The sequence below is a fragment of the Argentina silus genome, assembly GCF_951799395.1.
Source record: "Argentina silus genome assembly, chromosome: 1".
NCBI lineage: Eukaryota > Metazoa > Chordata > Actinopteri > Argentiniformes > Argentinidae > Argentina > Argentina silus.
In genome coordinates, this window is record NC_139655.1 from 17,412,943 (window position 1) to 17,428,477 (window position 15,535).

At 42.0% G+C, this 15,535-nt stretch overlaps 2 protein-coding genes across 4 annotated transcripts; one reads left to right on the forward strand and one right to left on the reverse strand.

The window, feature by feature from the left end:
* The first annotated feature begins 66 nt into the window (after positions 1–66).
* On the forward strand, positions 67–7,794 carry glmna (glomulin, FKBP associated protein a). 3 transcript variants are annotated; one of them, XM_083676065.1, is made up of 19 exons: positions 67–91; positions 638–723; positions 838–963; positions 1,162–1,275; positions 1,462–1,570; positions 1,685–1,940; positions 2,150–2,249; positions 2,775–2,956; positions 3,157–3,210; positions 3,331–3,361; positions 3,493–3,582; positions 3,738–3,779; positions 3,929–4,002; positions 4,100–4,184; positions 4,341–4,450; positions 4,755–4,818; positions 4,995–5,130; positions 5,314–5,396; positions 7,191–7,794. In XM_083676065.1, exons 2-19 carry the CDS (start codon positions 685–687, stop codon positions 7,278–7,280), a joined length of 1,785 nt encoding a protein of 594 aa, XP_083532191.1. In that variant the 5' UTR covers positions 67–91; positions 638–684; the 3' UTR covers positions 7,281–7,794. The 3 variants fall into 3 exon arrangements, with proteins under 3 accessions (XP_083532191.1, XP_083532192.1, XP_083532193.1); XM_083676066.1 differs by lacking the exon at positions 67–91 and adding an exon at positions 104–309; XM_083676067.1 differs by lacking the exons at positions 67–91; positions 638–723; positions 838–963 and having other exon boundaries at positions 1,220–1,275; positions 1,386–1,570.
* Positions 7,790–15,128, reverse strand: cdc7 (cell division cycle 7 homolog). The gene is made up of 12 exons (XM_083676054.1): positions 14,983–15,128; positions 14,646–14,772; positions 14,253–14,339; positions 11,992–12,127; positions 11,231–11,324; positions 10,976–11,118; positions 10,155–10,449; positions 9,878–9,979; positions 9,164–9,342; positions 8,833–8,915; positions 8,591–8,740; positions 7,790–8,468 (listed from the first exon to the last, which is right to left on the reverse strand). Exons 1-12 carry the CDS (start codon positions 15,034–15,036, stop codon positions 8,110–8,112), a joined length of 1,809 nt encoding a protein of 602 aa, XP_083532180.1. The 5' UTR covers positions 15,037–15,128; the 3' UTR covers positions 7,790–8,109.
* Positions 15,129–15,535: the final 407 nt, after the last annotated feature.

Sequence of the window (15,535 nt, forward strand, 5' to 3'; positions counted from 1 at the left end):
CCGATGACGTATTACATCTACGGCAAGTCACCACGGCCAATGCCTTCAAAACACTTCCGAAACACACGCGACTGTCTCAGATAAGTGACGTGTAAGTAGCGAAACATTTTTTTAACAATTAATTACATGAACTAACACTATATTCATGGCCGTAGAACTACGCTTGTAGAGCCTGGAAGTTGGAAGAAATGCTTCCAATTCGTGTTATATTGCCTCAGGTCATGCAACTCACGAGTGTCTTCGTCCCTTTTCCTAACCTAATGTCAAAACTAGCTATAAACAAAGGAAATCGAGGTCCGTTGGTCCACAGTACGTTCCATCGCCAGTTACCTTCTTGATACTCTGCTTGAGCTGTTGTGTTGCCGGCTGACCTAATTTTTTTGGGGTAGAGATTATCTGACAGCGTATGCCTTTGTTGTCAATTGTATGATATTCATATACAAAGCAAAGACCTACTGAAAATGTATGGAGCAGCACCAAAACTATTTCCTGAATGTATCTATCCATGTGGTTGTGCCCATCAGTAGGTCAATTGTAATGTATGTAAGATGCAATGCTATGTTGCATTACCTGCACTACAACATATTTGTTCAGAATAATTTATGACCTAATGTACATATATTTATTCCCTCATAAGAGTACTAGGTGAAGGGAGATCTACTATATGAGTACTGGACAGCAAGGATGGCTCTAGAACAACTCAGTGATGTCGTCCAGAGATGTGTAAGTCATAAGAGAGTCCCCTCCAGGCAACTGAGTTCATTAGAACAATGTATACAGTAAATAACAGACTAGCCCAACCCCATCTTTTCATCTCTTCCTCCCTCTTTTATGTAGCAAGCCATTCAGGATGACAACTACACTTCTGAGGACTATGACGTCTTCCAGATTGCCGGACGTGCCTGCATAGAAGGGGGAGATAGTGCACAGGTCCTGAGTATTGTTGTAGATGAGAAAAATAAGGTGAGAATAAGACAGCACCAGACAATGAGTACCTCATCCACACAATGTCAATATGAATTGGTTTTGGCCATTAATGTGCTTTTTGTTTAATATTTGAAGCAGAGTAGTACACAATAGAGTCAGATAGTGTGGTACAGTGTATTAAATGGCAATATATGACAGGTATATTATTGTGTTCCCCTCTCCCTCTACTCATAGAACATAGTGAGATGTATGGGCTGGAATCTGCTGGGTCCATTGGTGCAGATTCTAATGAAGAAAGAGGAGGAGAATCTTCCCCAGTGCCTCGCTATCCTCACACATCTACTGGAGGTTTGTTTGTTAATGAACACCTACTAGTACCTCTCAGATATTGTGCAGAGCATAGGTTGGCATTGTTGTTGTATGCAGGTGTGTGATACATACATGCTCTCACATGGCAGTGCATGGACATAGAGAGGAGAAAGAAGAGAGAGGAGTGGAGCATGATGGAATATGCTGTTTGTGGTGATTGATCAGATTTGCAGTCCAAAAGAGCTGCTGGTTGGCTTGCTGGAGCAGGTGGAGGAGGCCCACCCTGATGCCATTTCAGAGACCGTCATCCTTCTGCTGCAGCCCCTACAGAAAGGTGAGTGACTTTGAAAGAAAATACACACACACACACACACACACACACACACAGGTGAGTTGTCTGGCCTCACCTATTGTAGTTATGTAGACTAAATCCCTTTCCTTCTCCCAGTGTTGCTGCGGCTGGCCAGCCGTAAGGCCTCATCGGTGGGCATGGCTCTTTCCACTCTGCTGGACCAGGTGGCCAGGCTGCCCGTGCCACAGACCAGGGAGCAGGAGGAGGACGACGTGTTCGGCCTGTGCCAGTGCTGCTCAGCCCTATTGAGCTTCGTCCGGCCCTTCGTAGAGGAGGCCAAAGAGAGTGGGAAGACCCAGAATGTGAAGCGCACAGCCAAAGAAGACGAGCTGAGGACAGAGCTGCTCAAGTTGTAAGTGTCCATTTTGTTTCTTTTCTTTTCACCTAGGAGGTTGCATTGGGATTGAAGTCTTAATTACAAGTGAGCCCTGGGCAAGAAAGGCAGCTGAAATATTTCGGGAGGGGTGTGTGTTTGTGCGTGTGTGTGTGTGTGCGTGCATGTATGTGTGTGCGTCTGTCTTTTCAATATCTTTGTTAAGAGTGTGTGTTCTGTCTCTCTAGTTGTATGAAGACTCTTTGTGAGCCTCTTCTGGAGGTCCAGCTGAAGGATCCTGACACCCTAGCAGAATCTCCACTCAGGAACTTTGCCACAGAGATTCTGGTAAGACGCTTGCTACAGTAGGTAGTGTTTAATGAATTTGTCAACAACGGCAGAGCACTGGTATTACACCGTGGCAAAATTACACCGTAGGCTATTTAATTAATCAAATCCGGTAACATACACAGGACGTCTAATATCACTATAGTGCAGAAAATGTTGGAAAGCATCTGGAAAAAATGTCAGTTGTGTACGCACAGGGTGCCTCTTATTGGTCATTTTTTATTTGATTCAAAAGCAGCCCAAGGACCGTATTATTTGAAAGCAATCAATCAATGTTAATTTTTGTAACTCACAAAATAACATGTATCAAATGCAGTTATTCATGTCAAATTACCAAAACAACAAACAGTATGAGAGTAGATAAGGATATTTGAAAAACACAAGTTGGTTCCTGTTAAGATAACTCGATAATTAAACAATTTTCACTCTTTGAATAAAAACATCTGCAATGCTCCTGGTATATTATTGTGTATGTTCAAATATTGTATCACCCAGCCTTGCCATGCCTTTGTGTGTGATCTACAGGGCATTTTATCAAGCATCGGGGAGTCCCTCCCTGACTTGCTGTGCCACTCCCTACTGAGTAGGAGAGAGGTGCCTGGCTTTCTAGAAGAGGAGGTGCGCTACCCCAAAGAGTCTCTGGCCAGCTTAGCCTACCTGTTGTTTGTCCAACACATTGCCATGGACACCTTCCCTGCTGTCTTCAGGTAGGGAGAGTGTTTTCAGTTCCTACTGCTGTGTAGTTATGGTAAATGGTGACATTTAAATAGCACTTTTCACGAGTTTCCAAAGCATGACAGTGATATTGTAAGGGGAGGGCTCAGCGTATCTACCCAGTGTAAGCACCTCAGTGACTTAGGGTATTTACACAATACTTAACCCTGTCACTCTCTTTTTGTCTTTTCAGCTCTGTGTTTGTCCTTCAGTGTAATATGGAATACGTCAACCTCCTCTTGAGCAGGTATGTATCCCCTCTACATAGAAATTCAGTTTGTCTAAAAATCACTGAATGCTTTGTATTGTTGCCTTACTTCTTGATTACATTTAGAAGATGAATTCATTTGTTTTTTTGTATTGCTAGAACTGAAGAATCTCGGTTGCAGAAAGGACTGGTAAGCCTACTAGACTGGATTAAGAATCCACTCTTAAACATTTATGTTTACACAGATTCATTTTCCTTTATTTAGTTTGATTTGGAAAAACATTTGTTCAAAGTAACACTGAAATATTTCCTGACCATTAGGACTTGTATGAGAAGAGCCTCATGAGGGTTGAGGATGGCAGTCTCCCTGTGCAGCTACTGGAGCTGAAATCCTTTTTCAGTGTCCCTCAGGTGAAAACAATTACGTAATTACCTCCCTTACACAATGGCATTGTATGTGTTCAAGTCAGTTCAATTAATGTTGGCAGTGGGGATTTCAGTTTTCTGCCCAACAATGGCTCTACTATGACTTACAATTATCTTTTTCTCCATCCTTTACATTCCAGAACTTGGTGAAGGTCATGACATTGTGTCCAATACAGCATTTGGTAAGTACTCAGTATACACCACCAATGGTAGCTTCAGTCGCTAGCCGCTAGGCCTACAATGACTCCAGGAGGTGGTGTTCTGTAATGTGATGAAATTACATGTTTATTTATCAATGACAGTCAAACCAAATGTTTTCTTCTGTTCCCAGAGAACGAAAGGACTAAAAGTTTTCCAGTTGAGCGTAGATAAATTTGACATGGAGGCCAAATACAAATTCTTCCAGTAAGTTCCCACTAGATGGATATAGGCCCACTGCTGTCCTCCTGATACACTTCTGTACACATGCTTGTTATTTTGTTCTAATAATGTCTCATTTCAGGTGCATGCTGAAGACAAGTCACCATGCTGGAGTAGAGGGCTACATCATCAAGAACATCAAAAACCAGATAGACTTTGCCTTAAAGGTAAGACATACAGTGCCTTCGGAAAGTATTCAGACCCCTTCACTTTTTCCAAAAAAAATTGTGTTATATAGTCAATTTAAAATGGATTAAATTAAAAGAATTTGCGATCAATCCACACACAATACCCCAGAATGACAAAGCGAATTTCCTCCTCAGCCTGGTAAGAGGAACGAGTGGTTCCTCGGGGTGCCCCTGCTCCCTCTCCTGCGTCAGGTGCTGTGTCTCCCCCAGGGGCCAGAGACTGACCTCCTACAGAACCTGGACAGGTGAGACCACTCATCTCTCCACGCTGCCTTGATTCACAAACTACCCACTGGGCACAAATGTCAGCTCAGTGTCCAGTTTGGATTGATATTTGGTCAAGTTGCCGACTCAATGTGAGGTGAACTAAACATTAAGAATCATCACTAAAATGTACAAAAACTGGGCATGTTGATGACTTTTCACAACTCCAATTTGTTAAGGGTTATGTTCATAAAACAATCTTGAAATAACATTGAAACAGTATTGATTTCTCTTGTTTTTTGCCTTGTTTATTTTGAGACTAATGCACATGTCTGTGCTTCACAGAGTCATGGAATCTCTGAACCTCCTACGCTATCTGCTTATCAGAGACAAAGAGTGGGAGAACCAGGTACTGCCCTAAAGCTATTGATTACTATTGATTACTGATCAAGTACACATTTATTGTAAAATGGCTACAAGAGTCTATGCCTCCAGAAAGTGTTATTCTGACAATGTATTTGACCGTTGCCTGATCTTCATCAGGTCAATTGAATTGACACTCATCCTAAACTCTTTTGTCTTCAGACAGGGATCTGGACTGAGCTGTATAAAATTGAAGACAACTACATGAAGCCTCTGCGTGTGGGGCTGAACATGTCCAAAGCCCACTACGAGGCCGAGCTCAGGAGCACCGAAGACAACAAGAAGACCAACACCAGAGGTTAGAGACAAGACTCTCACAGGCTGTTCTAGAACCAATTAATATATTGCATCCATTATTTTTGTACAGTCAATGACATGCATCTATACACTTTCTGCAGCTTATACACATTTGTTTACGACTCCAGTTGTACTCATTTGCATTTGATGTGATCTGAATGTAACACCATTTTGGTCTTTTCAGAATCCCAGTCACAGGAGTCAGTGTGCTCAGTGACTGTGGGGAGCGAGAAGTTGCCAAACATGACACCGGAGATGCAGCTCCAGGTAAAATGTGTTGATACAGTATATCAATAAAACACATTATACTATTCCTAGACTATTTCTAGACTCATTGGAGTGAATCATATTTTTGTAATTATGAGAAAATGTCCCGATGTACAGTTAGGTCCGGAAATATTTGGACAGTGACACAATTTATATAATTTTGGGTCTGTACGCCACCACAATGGATATGAAACAATCGAGATGCAATTAAAGGGCAGACTTTCAGCTTTAATTCAAGGGGTTGAACAAAAATGTTTGAAACGTTTAGGAATTACATCCATTTTTATACACAGTCCCCCATTTTCAGGGGCTCGAATGTAATTGGAAAAATTAACATAATCATAAATAAAATGTTCATTTTTAATACTTTGTCGAGAATCCTTTGCAGGCAATGACTGCCTGACGTCTGGAACCCATGGACATCACCACCATTCCTCCTTTGTGATGCTTTGCCAGGCCTTTACTGCAGCTGTCTTCAGTTGTAGTTTGTTCGTGGGTCTTTCTGCCTTTTAGTTTTGCCTTCAGCAAGTGAAATGCATGCTCGATTGGTTTGAGATCAGGTGATTGACTCGGCCATTGCAGAATATTCCACTTCTTTGCCTTAAAAAACTCCTGGATTGCTTTCGCAGTATGTTTTGGGTCATTGTCCATCTGTACTGTGAAGCTCCGTCCAATCAACTTTGCTGAATCTGAGCAGACAGTATATCCCTAAACACTTCAGAATTCATCCGGCTGCTTCTATCTTCTGTCACATCATCAATAAACACTAGTGACCCAGTGCCATTGGAAGCCTTGCATGCCCATGCCCTCACACTGCCTCCACCATGTTTTATAGATGATGTGGTATGCTTCGGATCATGAGCAGTTCAAAGCCTTCTCCATACTTTTTTCTTCCCTTCATTCTGGTACAGATTGATCTTAGTTTCATCTGTCCAAAGGATGCTGTTCCAGAACAGGGCTGGCTTTTTTAGATGTTTTTTGGCAAAGTCTAATCTGGTTTATGAATGGTTTGCACCTTGTGGTGAACCCTCTGCATTTGCTCTCGTGAAGTCTTCTCTTTATGGTAAACTTGGATAATGACATGCCTACCTCCTGGAGAGTGTTCTTCACTTGGCTGGATGTTGTGAAGGGGTTTTTCTTTACCATGTGAAGGATCCTGCGATCATCCACCACTGTTGTCTTCCGTGTGTTGCCGAGCTCACCAGTGCATTCTTTTTCTCTCAGAACGTACCAAACTGTTGATTTGACCACTCCTAATATTGCCGCTATCTCTCTGATGGATTTTTTTGTTTTTGCAAGATGGCCTATTTCACTTGCATTGAGAGCTACTTTGACCGCATATTATGAGTTCACAGCAGAAGCTTCCAAATGCAAATGCCACACTTGGAATCAACTCAGACCTTTTACCTGCTTAATTGATAAAGAAATAACAAAGGAATAGCCCACACATGTCCATGAAACAGCTTTTGAGTGAATTGTCCAAATACTTTTGGTCCCTTGAAAAAGAGGGGGCTACATATAAAAGAGCTGTATTTCCTAAACCCTTCCTCCAATTTGGATGTGAATACCCTTAAAGCTGAGAGTCTGCACTTTAAGCCCATCGTCATTATATAACTAATTTGAATATGTTTTGGTAAACAGCTAAAATAACAAAAATTGTGTCAGACTCCAAATATATATGGACCTAACTGTATGTGTATCTTGTCTGTTCTAATGTTGTTTCGTAAGGGTTTGATCTCAGGGTGGTGAAGGATTTGGCTGTCATAACTGTTCTGTATCTCTTTGTCTTCATAGGTTCTGCACTCAGCCCTGCACACATTTGACATGATGGAGAGTGTCTTGACGCGAATCGAGGAGATCATCGAGGTGAAGGACAAACACTGAGCAGCAGCTTCAGAACTGGGTCCAAATCTCACTGTCCACTCAGTTCCTATATTGCTCCCTTTTTGGAGTGTTACTGCAGGCACACTGGATGTTTATTGTGCAAAGGATAGAACTATGATCTAGGAGGTCAGCAAGCACTTTGTATGGTTTCTCAACTCCCAATTTCAAATGTTTATGATGACAAGTTGAGGCAGAATTCCACTCCAGTGCAACAGACTACTGGTATACTGTAACTGATATTTATAAGGTTAAGCATGTGTAAATCTAGGATGTATTATCTTTTACTCCGTTCCATGACTGTGTATAAATGCTAGACATGCCAGTTACATCTTTTCTTTCATGATTACATTTCCAAGGGCTTTATCACAATTTTTCTTGACATGTCATTTTTTTTTCATACTCCACACTGACAAATCATAAGGCACTGATTTAAGGTCATGTTAAATGTAATAGATGTTAAAATATACAGTACTAAACTCCAGCCTTTCTAACCATGTTGCATAAATGTCTACAAACATCAGTCCTCAAGGGTGATTCATTGTGACATTTATTAATAAATGATCAGTTAGATAAAAGGACATTTCACAGGCACAAGGAGGTCTCTGTTGCACAAATGAATGGGTAAGTCAAGTAAAACAACATTACACATGCACAAACATACGTGAGAAATTCATACACCCATTCAAGTTGTGTTAAATTTTATAAATTGGAATGGGGACTATAGCAGTGACAACATACTGGCAATAAAACAAGAAAGAGACAAGAAGATATTGTACAAGAAAATCAGATTAATCAAATTGAGTCCACAGGACCCAACCCTGGAGCAGACTCAGAGGTCTATAAAGAATGGATGCTGCAGGGCCTGTTGCGCTGTGATCCGTGAGGCTGGATTCAGATCCAGCAGTCTGTCAAGCAGGTCATAGGCCTCATCAGGCACCCTGTCCCAGCCCCCCTCATAGGTCTCTGCTTGGCTCTGTACCTCCTGTAGGTGCAGCTGTTTGGAGGACTCCTCAAAGGGATGTGGAAGGGTGTCTTTTTGGGCCTTGTGATGGGCAACGGTAGTGTCTCTGTTGGGGTGGGAGAGTGGTGTAGCCTCATCGTCTGGTGATGGTCTTATGCCTCTCAGAGTCTCACATAGAGTCCTCAGGTCCTGACGGGGGAGCTGGCGGCTGCACACCACTGCTTTACCTGTGGTTGAACCATGGTCAATGCATGTATGGTCATAGCCCCTGCTTACAACTTTGCTATGAACATAGTATTCACATTCACAGTATCAGGATGTAGTCCAGTCGAACAGATATGATACACACCGAATGCCTTTGCAGCCTGGATGGTCTCCCTGGAGCCACGGATTGTCATGATCTGGGTGAGGGCGATGAGATCATCATTGGCCTTGAAGAATGGGTACCGGCCACTCAGCATCGAGAGCAGGATCACACCAGCAGACCAGATGTCTATGGCTGCAGGCAACAATAGAGAACATGTTGACATGTCAGTACAATCATGAGGCATATACAGTAGATAGTACTGTGTGTGGGTTTCCGTCACTTACCTGTTCCCTGGTTGGGGCACTTGGTCAGGACCTCTGGTGCTCTGAACCCTGGAGTGCCAGCCCTGGGAGCCACCTGCTGTTTCCTATAGGAGAGGAAGTACAAACAATGTTAGCCATTCTCACTTTGAAATATAGATTAAATCAAACAGGATTAGTTAGAGCTCATTTTACCATAAGAGGTGTACATTTTACTGTACTTTCCTAGTCATTCAGAGTAACCTGTCTGCATATACTCAGTTCAAACTATGAAACCATGGAGACCTGACCACAGTTGGTTTGGATAGATCACATTTAGGAAAATGTTTGTGTGTCTGTCTATCCATGTGCTGACCTGGACATGCAGATATTGCAGACGCGGTCAGTCATGTAGCAGTTGCAGGTGAGGCCCAGGTTGACAGCTTGGGTCCTCTGTCTCTGGTTGCTGGCAGCGGTCCTCACAGGTAGGGGGCGCCGGTTAGCAGGGGCAAACTTGCGTGTGGAAGGGTCTTCTGTGTTAGTGGACTTCACCAGCTAACCCAACATAGACACAAAGGATTATGATCTGGGAGGAGTCCTTATAAGTGCAGTTTTGCCACGGACATCTTGAATATATATAATATAAATTATATTTATCAATAATGAGATGCATAACTCTTGATGCATCAATAGATACATGTTGTGTAGTCTCACTAAGTCACACTCTCTATTCAAAAGGAGAGTCTGACAGCGCACCCAATGTTTCCTGCAGATGGGCGGCGGAATCAAAGCAGTGAAAATAAAAAGCGGAATTATGGCATAGAAAACTTCAGGTAACATAATGTTTTCATTTTGTGTAATGGGTGCAAAATGGGATGTAAACTAGAGGGCACCAGTGGAGGGGGTATGGTCATTGCGAGTGGAGCTGTACCTAAAACGTTTTTGAGGTGTGGTCTTGGTGACAACTTGCTCCATTCTGCGCCCCCAGAATCTCAATCGAGAAATGAGATTCTGGGATTGGAGATCACATGTTGTGTTGTTAGTTCTGTTTAATTTGGAAGACAGGCCAGCTGAGATGGGAAGTTCTCACCTCAATCTTGGAGGCAATGGTTTTGGTGGGGGCAGAGGTGCAGCTATTCAGGTTCCTCTCTCCAAACACTGCCCGTGGTGCTTTACACAGGCCTGACAGTTCCTGGTCAAACAGAGCAAGCAAGGTCAAAACACAACAACAAAAAAACAACACATGGCAAAATACATTTAGTAAGAGCACATAGCATCATTGTATAAGCTCTAGAAGTCAATGAAAAACAAGCCTATGACACCACTGTAGCCAAATTCAGTGCAGGACAAAGACCTAGTACAGACACCTTGGTGTGTTTAGTGCGGATGGTGGTGAGTGAGAGGACCCTCTTAGCCGGTGGTTTTATGGAAGTAGAGGAGGAAGTGGAGGAGGAGGGGTGAGGTGCTGGGGCCTTAGGGTGCATGGGTGGAGGTGGTGGCTGTAGGGGGGTTGATGGTGGCGGTGCCCGCTTCCCCAGTGGCGCCTCTGGTTTTCCCGTGGAGCCCGGACTCTTCAGGGTGGTCTTCTGCTTCACCACCTTCAGCAGCTCGATCTGGGTGTCAGCCGTGCCCTGCGCCAGCCCAAAGTCCACCAGGGTAAACCTGCAGACCACCATAAAAACATCATTGGGGACTGGCAAAAAGGTTTCAATAACAGTTTTAGCTGAGATAAGCAGCTATTGAAAATGAAGAGGGTTCTTGATGCATGAGTTAGGGAACAGGAGAATATAGTGGCATTCATTGACAATTCACAGAATACAAAGTCATGCTGTTGTCTCTTAATTCAGCATTAAAACAATATGCTAGAGCAGGGTTACTCTATTACTTTAAGCAGTGGGTCATTTTCGCCAGGGCAGTCGGTCGCAGGGCCACAACATTTTGAATCAATCATTTACTACAAATTGACTATGATAAAATTACACTCATACATGATTACAAGCTTCCTTCCACCTAAAATCATAATTGTTTCATTTCAAAATAATAGAAGTTCTCAAGCAACATAAGGAATTGAAAGTCAAATGTAAATGTGTCCAATGTGGGATCATCACATCAATCTTGAAAATATAGAATACAAAATAAAACATAGGAAAACATATATATATAAAAAGAAAATTCTCGCAGGCCTTACGCCTTCTCATGGCGGTTGTACAGGAAGTTGTTAGGCTTGATGTCGCGGTGGATGATGCCAAACTGGTGGATGTGTCTGAGGGCTTTCAGCAGGTGGTAACTGTACTGCCGCACCTCCTCAAAGCTCAGGGAGCCTATAATTTCCTAAAATAGGAGAGATTTCCATCATGTAATTTAAATGTCATGCCCCATGGAGAGATTTAAACACACTAAATAAGCATACATATCTAGGTAGTGTGAATCCATGGTAACTCACCACAAAGGGTTGGTGCTCCATGTAAGGCATAACAATCACCACGTGGTCATCTTTTCTGTAGCAGTAGGTCACACCCATGACATTTTCTCGCCCACTTGAAGGGGGGAAAAAACAACATCTAAGAACATCACTCATCTAAAAGTGTATTGCCCTTTTAGTCCTATTCATAAATGCTTGTAGATGTCTTTGTAATGCTCTACAAGTGAAGGGCTAGACCAGTCAACGAGTCAGTCATTTTGGAATATGAAAACCACTATGGAACACAAATCTTAATGAACAGTAAGTGTTAAGACAGGCTGGACAGTGTACTGCCTAAACTGTGACCTGTGTCTATCACAGAACACATCTCACACCTAGTGGGCAGTGGCTGCAGGGGCCAGAAGTGCAAGTGTTTTTAAGACGTCAGTCAGTGATATGCACAGGTGGAGAGAGATTGACCCAGCTAACGAGTGCATGTGATCTCCAGACCCCACAGGGCCTTTGGCCGGATTTTGTTTTGTATCTTAAGTTGGACCTACATTTTAGAGCTTCTCATTCAGTGTTACAATTATTTCTCACTGGAGATGGCTCTGGACACTTGTCAGCCACCTGCTGTTTCCCCAGGGACATGCACATACAACACGGCCCTGCATACTCTTACTACTACTACTAGTCAGCCTAGCACCCCTTGACTAGACAAGTCACGGTAGCAGTAGGTTGGCTAGTTGGTTTTGTAACATAAGCACTAGTGTTGACAGTACACCCTAAAAGCTTGGACTCACCCAACCACCGTGAGGCACTGGAGCTCGGCAGCGATCCGAACAGGGTGGCTGGTCGGGATGAGGTGTTTCAGGGCAAACTTCTCCCTACCCCCATTGGCCATCTGAGCCTCACCCAGGTACACTGAACTGAAAGTACCTAAGAAACAAATAGGTATTATTAGTGGGCTTGCTTCAGCAAGTTCAACTATTGTTCTTCCTCATACTTCTTATTGTATTTCTTTCGAATGTTTTCTGTTTTATCCGTTAACAAGGTGGAATGTTGATTTAGGCCAACATTCTGTGAGCTCCATAGTTACTGCAACTGTCATGGAACTAGGGATGGGAACGATTAAATTACTAACCTTTGAGTGACCTGCTAGTTGGCAATTATATTACTTGTCGGTTAAACTACATTTAGAAATTGCCATAACTAAACATTCAAATCACAGTAACAAGTAGTGTGACTACTAGCCTAAACACCAGGTATCTATTGCCAAACTTTACTTTTGCAAGACAATATCCCGGAGTTTACTGTACTAGGCTGATCTGAGTCAGGTGTTCGCACAGGAAAATATTTTTGACAGATCTTTGAAAACAGAATAGAATGTTTATTTTTCCTGGAAAGAAAAAGTTGCCAGCAATGAATGGCAGACAGTAAAATAGACACAAAAACAAATAAAACATTTAAAGTTAGTAACAAACAATAAGTTATACAATAGAACAGTAAAAGCGGATCTGATATTCCACATGTCCAGCTAAAGCTTCAAGACTAATGCAAGGCTCAGTACTAGGCCATTTACTGTTCTCTCTATAAATGCTACCTCTAGGCACTATTATTCATAAGCATGGTGTGTATTTTCACTGTTTTGCAGATGACACTCAACTCTATATTTCCATAAAACGAGGAGAAGTATCACGGTTGGACACTTTAGAAGCTTGCATTTCGGACATAAAAAAGTGGATGGCGGGCAACTTCCTACTCCTCAACTCAGACACGACTGAGATGCTCATCCTTGCTGTTAAGTGCTCTCCTAGTTTTAAAAGGAACGGACGTCAGTCTTCGTCCTGATGGCAAGGTTTCAAACAGGTAGTTCAAAGGATGTGAAGGAAGGGCCATTATGCGATCTCCTTCCTTGATTGTCCGCTCCTCATACAGATGTTTCAGGGTCCTTTGTGGTTTCCCAATGATCTTGGTCCCCTGTAGTGTCACCCTCTCCAGCTTTATTTGCTTGATGCTGCTTAGAGAGCCAAACCAAGCTGTTTGACTGAAGGTCAGTACTGACTCTTTGAAGCAGGTGAAAAATGCTTGCAGTACTTAGTGGTTGAGATCCAGTTTCCTTAGCTTCCAGAGGAAGAACAGCCTTGAATGACACTTGAGGTAATCGTGTGTATACAGTTACGTATCGCTTCTCAAAATGTCCCGCATTTCTATTCTGTTGTTAAATTACAGCGGTGGGTATAACTGTTATTCTCTTATATTTAAGCCTTTCAAATGTATTTTCGCATCCTACTTGCACCTTTTAAATTGCTCTTACTGCACACAATACCACGTTGCTGGGCTTGTTAGGGCTTATACACTATTAAGTGCTGACAGGTCCAACTGTTTTTGGAGTCTTTTATTTTCAGACTAGTTGGATAGTCGGTTTTGGTGAAGTTTGTGTAGTCGACAGAATATTAGTTGAAATTCCCATCCCTACATGGAACCTTCAGAACTCTCCAACAAAAACAGCAGTCCTACATAACATATTCTTAAAATGATTACAAAACAATGTACTCTCTTGGCAACCAGTTCTACCCCAATAAAACCCAAAAAAATTACACTCTCTCTATCGATCTTACCTTAACAATCCTCTAACCTCTCATCTATTTTGAGCTTGACACCTCAATTCAACTTTACAATGCGTAGACTGAACCAACTTTCATTCAGATGTTTGATACTATTTAGCCTCATTAAACTTTAAGCCTTTTTAAGTTGCATAAATTAACATGGGTTCCTATGACATTTTGAAATGCATCATAACTTTAAAATGTGTAGACTGACCATACTTCTATACAGATTGTTGATGGTATTCAGACTTTTGAATCTATAAGCATATAAAGTTGTATGAATTTAGATGGGTTCCAATGGAGACCATATGAGCATACATTGCTCATACTCAAAACAGTACTCTCAACTTTTAAACTGGGCAGTCCTTTAGAGTTTACTCTAAAATTGTCACATTAAGAACAAGCAAAATACAGTTTATACATGTTAGACACTTCGACAAAATACAGTTTCATACCTTCACCAATCTTGTCTATAATGCGGAATACTTTGGAGAGCTCGGGAACAGCTTCGTACAAGTACTCAATGTCCATCTCAACATCCTCTGGAACAAAATGAGTGAGAGAATTTGTAATTTCTCATTACAATTCCTCAATACAAGACAAGGTGAGAGGTAATACTCATCGTTCAATCAAATTTCACAACCTAAAATATGCCTAATATGAAGTGTATTTGGGGAACTACGGTATAGAAACGGCAAAATATCGACCCAGTGTCTGTCTATTCTTTAGTGACTGGCTTCAATATACTTTCGTTACTCACCAATGTATTGGTGTTGCTAGAGTGCTGACTACCTGTTCTTCGTATGCACAGGGGTCTCATTCCTCCAAAATACGAAATAAACACTCACTTGAGATTTTGCTTCTTCCATTCCTCTCGTCAGCTTTAATGTGTCCATTTGTGCTGTTGTTGCTGTTATTGCAAATTGGAGACTCTTCCATTTCATTTGAGGACTGTTGATCTGCTGTATTAAACATCTGGTAATTCAAAGTTTCACTTTATTGAAGAGCTGCCTTCATCAGTGTGTAGTCAGGCTATAACTCGAGCAATCCACACTATTAGAAACTAATAGATAGCCAGCTCACATTAGCTAGCTACTTGTTTGGCAGTAGCTAACTAGGTGAGTCAGTGCAGTGGTCAGCGCTAACTTGCATGCAACTTTTGACAAAGAAAGAGCAAAAGCTTACCTCGAGTGGTAATAGTTGATCGTCAAATGCTGAGACGAATGGTTCAGAACACATATCCTGACATATTATAAAGTTAAAAGAAGCTAGAAATGTTTTACCATCCAAAACTGGTTAGGTAGCTAGTTGCTACTCTTCACACCGGTTTCCGCCGCCAACACAACAGAACAACAAACTCCGCGCTAAAACTGACGTCCCTATCACTATCTCTGTTCTCTGAGCTCCAAGAGAGGAACTCCGCCTATCGACCTCCGGTCAATGTAAATTTATCTAAAAGGGGATTTCGGCAAAATAAGAGCACCCAAGTTAAACTTTATTTTGCATTTAAACAGCCTTTGATTTCAGCAAAAATAAGAGAAAATATTTTGACCCCATCACTTTCCATTCAGTTTTAACTGGCGCTTTTATTTTGAAGCCTAGTGAATGTCCCTAAAATGATAACAGAATTCCCACTGTGGCTGACAAAATTATCAAACAACAAACAGTATAAATAACATGCAAAGTAACATGACAAATTCCCACAAAACGTCGAACATATTGTCACAATACATTTGTC

Coding starts and splice junctions, on each gene's coding strand:
- glmna (XM_083676065.1), top strand. CDS start 685: ATGGCTCTAGAACAACTCAGTGATGTCGTCCAGAGATGT. Junction 4,003..4,099: donor GCCAAATACAAATTCTTCCA/GTAAGTTCCCAC, acceptor GTCTCATTTCAG/GTGCATGCTGAAGACAAGTC. Junction 5,131..5,313: donor CAAGAAGACCAACACCAGAG/GTTAGAGACAAG, acceptor TGGTCTTTTCAG/AATCCCAGTCACAGGAGTCA.
- cdc7 (XM_083676054.1), bottom strand. CDS start 15,036: ATGTGTTCTGAACCATTCGTCTCAGCATTTGACGATCAACTATTACCA. Junction 14,340..14,645: donor TGGAAGAAGCAAAATCTCAA/GTGAGTGTTTAT, acceptor ATTTTGTTCCAG/AGGATGTTGAGATGGACATT. Junction 9,343..9,877: donor CCATTGCCTCCAAGATTGAG/GTGAGAACTTCC, acceptor ATGTTGGGTTAG/CTGGTGAAGTCCACTAACAC.